Here is a 6,903-nt window from a genome sequence, read left to right on the forward strand (position 1 = left end):
TTCCTAGGCGCGAGGACTGTAAGTACCAGGTACTGAAAATAAATGAAGTTTTGAGATGTAAATCTAAATAAGAACATTAAATTAGCCTCTCCCCCCAACCCTTCCCCCAAAGAGCTCTGAAGAGGTATGGAGCCGGTGTTTGGGGGGTGAAAGTGTGTTGAAAAGCGTTTCCATTGGGCAGTGGGTATATTCTGCACGGGTCGGGACCCCAGATACCACCTCTGCCCTTCCCACCTTCTTCGGTGGCAGCCATCCAGACAAAGAGGTCGATGCTGGTTTAATGAGTCTATGAAAATTGTCCAGAAGGAACAGACTTCGGCTTGGGGGGTAGGTGGTGGACCCTGGAAGGAGGGCTGCCTTTCAAATAATTCCAACTATGGTTTGTTTTCTCTGCTGAAGAAAGTAGCTGCCCTGAGTGGGGGACGCTCCCCTTACGTCTCCGGAGATGGTCTCGCCTTCCCGGATTGTTAGAAAAGTGCATCTGCGCGCAGGATCATTCGTCTGCTTCAATGACTTGGTCAAGCCCATGCCATAGTCCCTGACTTAGGGAGAGATAGCGCCTGGGGTCGCGTAGGCCTGCGTGGACCATCCTGCTTCCCCCGTACTCTCTGACCCAGCCCCTCCTCCGGTGTTGACCACTTAAGAATCCAAATTGAGTTGTAATTAATTTCCCCTTTCTCCGTCATAAATTGTTCCATCCACATCCTCCCCTTCCAGGACGCACACACTAAATCTCTCCTCCTCTGGAGACGTCTCAATTTTCCTTCCTATCGATCCTGACTACTCTTTCCTCCAGTTACTAGAACCTTAGTGCCCGCTTCACTCCCGGGCCTGTTTCTCCCCCAGCCCTGTAATACTACCTACTCTGTCCGCCCCACGAGAAACCGGAGTGTCTGTTCACCTCACTCTCATTAGGCAGAATCATTCCCAGCACTTGAGCAGGTGAGACCGCGGGCTGCCACCTTCCTTTTTAATATCTCATGGGAAGTTTGCTAGCTGACCCCAGCTGTCACTCTCCTGCTTAACTGTGTTAGTGTGTGCGCCCCTTCTCCCTCAATGCCCCAAATAATCTTTGGCGACTGAATGTTTATCCTCGCCCACCATTTCTGTCCCCTGTACCACTCCCTCTCTCCCCCAATGTGTATCACGGCCCCCTACCCCCCTTTCTCAAGTCCCTATTTCAATCCCTAAGTTTGATGGTAACTGAGGACCTGGGTTTTTAGATGCAAGCTACAATCTCGCCGCTAGTTAGCTCGGAATCCAGGCAGCTTCCCGCGATGAGGGCCCCTGGAACCTTCGGGTCTACCACCTGTACTGCCGCTCAGCCGCCTTCTCTCGCACAGAGGCTGTGCCGACAGCAGTGTCCACCCGGCAGGAGGAAAGACACAGCGGGTCCCCAAACAGAACGACCGCGGGAATCTCCGCGGCCTCCCCTAGAAATCGATATTAAGCCACTAGGCCCGCGCGGGCTCCAGGTTTGGGGGCAGCAAGCAGCCAGTAGGTTCTGCACGTCTCATCATTTAGCTAATCGAGTCGAAAAGTTTCTGTAGGGGCCGGACCCAGCATCAGATGGTAACACTGATTGAACAAGAGATTAGCACAATAGAGCTCTAACCGAGGGGAAGCGTTGCTTTTCACGCTACGCACCGTAATTAATGGTATGAATCAATTAATTTGACTTTTATTGTGTGGACGGAAAAAAGCGCAACAAATGGAACCGGCAGCTGGGAGTTGTTCACCACCCCCTTCCCTAGAGAGGTTCCAAGGAGACACCCGAGAATGGACCGCCCAGATCCGGCCTTGGCGGACGGGGAGTGCTGCCAACAGCGACGCGGAGAAAGTCTCCTGAGCCAGCTCAGGCCCACGGAGAAATCAAAATTAGGCTCATTTGGAGACTATCTCAAAAGGAGCCCCGTAAGCAGCTTTGGAGCACCGGTCTACTGGAAGCCTGGCTATCAAGACCGCAGTCCCGTCCGCGCAGAGCTTTGCGCCTGCGGCCATCGCCTGGCAGTCCAAGTTGGGCAAAAGGCATTCCTGAATTTGAAAATTTGGATTATTTGTTCTTTTCCTCCCCACCTTTCTTGAGTCGCTTGGGCAGTTGCCACTGTAACCTCTTGCCTAGGGAGCTAGGCAGCCAGGCCCAGCTCGTAGCTCCTGTCGGAGAGGACTGTCTAGTCAGCATAGAAGATGTTTTTATGAGCCAGCGGGTCACAAGTGGTGCAGCAGCAGAAATCAACTCAGACATGCGTTTTAGGGTCAGGTGTAACTCCGAGAACAACTGGAAACAAAAACACGGAGATTCCAGACTTCTCTGGCTAGTCAGTGCCCCCACCCACCCTGCAGCAGCCCCAACACAGAACACCATGAAGTCCATATTCAAAAGGCTAGTGGTATAGCTGGGGATAATAGTCAATCTGTGTGTCCTAATGCCTGTTTAAGAAAAAAGTTTACAGATTAAAACAATTTTTTAAAAATTAATTTGATGTTTCTGGGAAAGTGGGTCTTGGTGAGGGGACAGGGTATGGGAATCAGAAGCACTTTGGCAAGCTGGCAGCAAATAACTTTTCCACTATTACCTATAAGTGAAACCACAGAAATTGTTTCCTCCCTGACTCCCTCCTCAATCCTTTATACCCTGGGAGGAAAGGTCTTTCCATCCCAGGCCTTCAGCTGTTTCAAGAGGACCACAAGCGGTAACTGCTCTCCTCTGACAGAGAAGCGGCCTAAATAAAGGCAGAGAGAGAAAACAAGGATTCTAAGAACCACTGGGGTTGGGAGAACTGGCCCCCCTCGGATGCACCGAATCCACTAGCCCCAGGAGCACGAGGCGCCAACTCTGGGTCAGTTTAAAGTGCCCCCCCACACACACACACATCTCTGATAATTCCTGGTCTTTCCTACCATGGCTGGCATTCCTGGTTACGGAAACTCCATGTTCGCTGGACACCTCCTCGCCTCTTCTTTGACGCAGGTTTCTACACAGGTTAAGTCTTGAAGGGTTTGCCTGTGCTTTAAGAAATGACTCACATTAGTTAGAAGCAAAGGTGAACTCACCGACGCCGGCATTGCCCTAGAGCACTATGGTTCCTTGGAGGCCGTGCCCTCTGCTCAGGAAGTCTGTGCCCACTCCCCACAATTTTCCAACTGTCCCAGTCCCTGCGCGACGTCTAATACCAAGGCCCAATGCCTCCTTCCCGCCCCACCCGACTTACCCAGGCCGCTGCCAACACCCGCTCCATTTCCAGCTCATTTCTGACTTTTTCTGTGCTAAGCCGTTTAACAACTCCAACAGCCAGTTATGGCTTCTTTGTTTATAGGTTCCCTGTTATTTTACGTCCTTTTTATTTCTCTGCAACTATCCTAATAGGTTAATCGATAGCTACTTTCTGACCCCGGGAAACCCCAGCTGGTGGTGTTGTGACCATGCGAATATATATATATATATATATATATATATATATATATATATGAACAAGCCCGCGTCGAGCCGGGGAAGCTAGGATAAGGCTTGAGTAGTTAGTTGGGTTTGAGAGTGATGGGGGAAGCACATCAGCAGGTGTCTTGTCTCTAGAATAGCCCTGAGACAGGAGGGGGTATGAGGCCTAAGTAGGAAAAGGGAGCCGGATGTGTTCCCTTAATCCTTGAATCGAAAACAAACAAAAACCCAAACCAAAGCAAAATCATAAGTTTTCTTAAAAACAACAATCTTGTTCTGCACTGCGAGTCGGTCTAAATAATATTAGCAAAGAAGGGAAGGCAGAAAAGGGCAGGGGGCAAAGAGGGCAGGGCGGTAGGAGCCCTACCGTCCGTCCGGAGGACACTCTCTTAGGCCCACACCCTCTCCACCCCCACCCACCCACACTCACGCCCTCCCTGGACCCGGCGCCCGGCTCCAGCGTGGGCAGGGGTCTCCCGGCAGCCCGAAGAGCCCTCGGGGCCCACGGGATGCTAGCGCCTTGTCGGTCAGGAGTTGCGCTTCTCTTGTCCCTTTGTTGACAATTCCCTGAACCAACTTGAGTTTGGCCGGCTCCACCGCGGCCCTGACGTCACGCGCGGTCACGTGGCCCCGCCTCCCGCTGGATCTTTAAGTAGAAAGTAATCTATCAGGCCAGTCCTTAAAACGGGACTTTCGACTACCCGGGCTTGGCGTCCCTGTCACCCCCACCCCACCCCCGCGGTTGCCCCTGTCCGCGCCCTCCGGAGCTGCTTGGCACCCGGCGTCCCGCTCTCGCCTGGACAGCTTCTGAGCCCCACGCCCAAGCCAGAGAGGCCGAAGAAGGCTGGCGAAGTGAGGGGGCGCGGCGTGGAGAAGAAACCTTTCGGGGTCGCGAGCAGTAGCTGCCGCCTGGCAGGGAAGCGTCGGGGACCGCAGGAGTTCGTGGAGCGCGGCTGCGGGCGGCGGAGCGCAGCGCCCGCACCGCGCGATGCCGGGCCTCCGGGTGTGAGCTGACCCAGGAGGGCCCCGAAGCTACCTGTGCCCTCCCCTCCCCTCCCCCTCCGCTCTCTTTCGGGGGGCACCCGCACCCCCTTTCCCTGAGGTCCGCGGCCGCCCCTCACGGACCCCCTCGCTCTCTGCTCGCTCCCGGCCGCCGCCACCAACCCCGTGGAGGGATGACCCTCTCCGGCGGCGGCAGCGCCAGCGATATGTCCGGCCAGACGGTGCTGACGGCCGAGGACGTGGACATCGATGTGGTGGGCGAGGGCGACGACGGGCTGGATGAGAAGGACAGCGACACGGGCTGCGATAGCCCCGCGGGGCCGCCGGAGCTGCGCCTGGACGAGGCGGACGAGGGGCCACCGGCGACCGCTCATCACGGCCAGTCTCAGCCGCCCCACCAACAACCCCTGGCACTGTCCGCCGAGGCCGGGCCGGGGAACGACGCTGGAGCGCCCGAGGCCGACGGCTGCAAGGGCGGCGGCGAGGACGCGGTGGCAGGCGGCGGTGGGCCCGGCACGGGCGGCGGTGCAGCGGGAGGTCTGACCCCGAGCAAGCCCAAGAACAGCCTGGTGAAGCCGCCCTACTCCTACATCGCGCTCATCACCATGGCCATCCTGCAGAGCCCGCAGAAGAAGCTGACCCTGAGCGGCATCTGCGAGTTCATCAGCAACCGCTTCCCCTACTACCGGGAGAAGTTCCCCGCCTGGCAGAACAGCATCCGCCACAACCTGTCGCTCAACGACTGCTTCGTCAAGATCCCCCGCGAGCCGGGCAACCCCGGCAAGGGCAACTACTGGACCCTGGACCCCCAGTCCGAGGACATGTTCGACAACGGCAGCTTCCTGCGGCGCCGGAAGCGCTTCAAGCGCCACCAGCAGGAGCACCTGCGCGAGCAGACGGCGCTCATGATGCAGAGCTTCGGCGCCTACAGCCTGGCTGCGGCGGCGGGCGCAGGACCCTACGGCCGCCCCTACGGCCTGCACCCCGCGGCGGCGGCGGGCGCCTACTCGCATCCCGCGGCGGCGGCGGCGGCGGCAGCGGCGGCGGCGCTTCAGTACCCGTACGCGCTGCCGCCCGTGGCGCCCGTGCTGCCGCCCGCCGTGCCCCTGCTGCCCTCGGGCGAGCTGGGCCGCAAAGCGGCCGCCTTCGGCTCGCAGCTCGGCCCCAGCCTACAGTTGCAGCTCAACACGCTGGGCGCCGCTGCGGCAGCCGCGGGCACGGCGGGTGCGGCGGGCACCACGTCGCTCATCAAGTCCGAGCCCAGTGCGCGGCCGTCGTTCAGCATTGAGAACATCATCGGCGCGGGATCGGCGGCGCCCGGGGGCTCGGCTGGGGGTGGCGGGAGCGCGGGCGGGGCTGGGGGCGGCGGGGGCGGCGGGGGCGGCGGCAGCACCCAGTCCTTCCTGCGGCCGCCCGGGACTGTGCAGTCGGCGGCGCTCATGGCCACGCACCAGCCCCTGTCGCTGAGCCGGACGACTGCCACCATCGCGCCCATCCTGAGCGTGCCGCTGTCTGGACAGTTCCTGCAGCCCGCTGCCTCTGCCGCCGCCGCTGCCGCCGCCGCCGTTCAAGCCAAGTGGCCCGCGCAATAGTGACGAGCCGGTGGTGGCCCGGCCGGGCGGCGGCCTCCGGCAGAGCCTGCGCTTTCGGGCTGGGCGTCCGCTCTGATCCTAGTCCTTCTACCCCGGTCCTGGTCCCTCTACCCCAATCCTGGACTCTGCCACCCGCCCCAGACTCCCCAACACCGACCAACAGCGGCCTCCATCCCCTCGCTCACCTAAGCTGGCCGAGCAAACTCAACACGCGTCCGCTGGGAATAGCTTTCCGTACAGGTAAACTGAGAACCGAATTTCCAAAAATGCACCCCGACGGCGCCTGCTCTCAGTAACTGTGGGGGTGGGAGGGAAATTCTTTGTACATATTTGTATAAAAATCATTGACTTTCTTTTTGGGGTTTTTATTTTTTTAAGAAAAAAAAAAACCAAATTCAGTAGATTTAGAGATCTGAACTTTCATTTTTTTTGAAGGTTCACTCTCCGCAGTTTTATCTGAGAAAAAGAATGTATAGAGACGTTGGGAGAGATTTTAAATACAAAAAATTTTTTCAAAAAGGCGAAGTGTCATTGTATTATAAAAGTCTGTTTATATATGAATGAATATATATGGTATTCTAAATGTTATTCCATCATGTTGTACACAACTTTGTAAATAAATTTTTTAAAATGCTCAGCCTAGTGTTTTATTTAGGTGTCTAGCAAATGGTAAGGTTTTAAAATGGAATTTGCATTATCTTTCCCCCAGAATCTAGCAGCCTCAACCAAAGACCTTTTCGAACGTTGCAAATTCATACTTTGGGTGAAAAAACACTAGAATTTGAAAATGGAAAGAGTATACCTAATTTAAATTATATTAATGTCTCCGTTAGTTTTCACATAAAGCCAGAATAAGGATGACTATCTCATTTC

General features: G+C 56.4%; 1 protein-coding gene across 1 annotated transcript; it reads left to right on the forward strand.

Annotated features, from left to right (window-relative positions):
- Nucleotides 1–4,277: 4,277 nt before the first annotated feature.
- On the forward strand, nucleotides 4,278–6,659 carry Foxd3 (forkhead box D3). The gene has a single exon (XM_036180172.1). The coding sequence runs from the start codon at nucleotides 4,612–4,614 to the stop codon at nucleotides 6,028–6,030; it is 1,419 nt and encodes a 472-aa protein (XP_036036065.1). The 5' UTR covers nucleotides 4,278–4,611; the 3' UTR covers nucleotides 6,031–6,659.
- The last annotated feature ends 244 nt before the right edge of the window (nucleotides 6,660–6,903 follow it).

Source organism: Onychomys torridus, chromosome 2 (assembly GCF_903995425.1).
Source record: "Onychomys torridus chromosome 2, mOncTor1.1, whole genome shotgun sequence".
NCBI lineage: Eukaryota > Metazoa > Chordata > Mammalia > Rodentia > Cricetidae > Onychomys > Onychomys torridus.

Coding starts and splice junctions, on each gene's coding strand:
- Foxd3 (XM_036180172.1), top strand. CDS start 4,612: ATGACCCTCTCCGGCGGCGGCAGCGCCAGCGATATGTCCGGCCAGACG.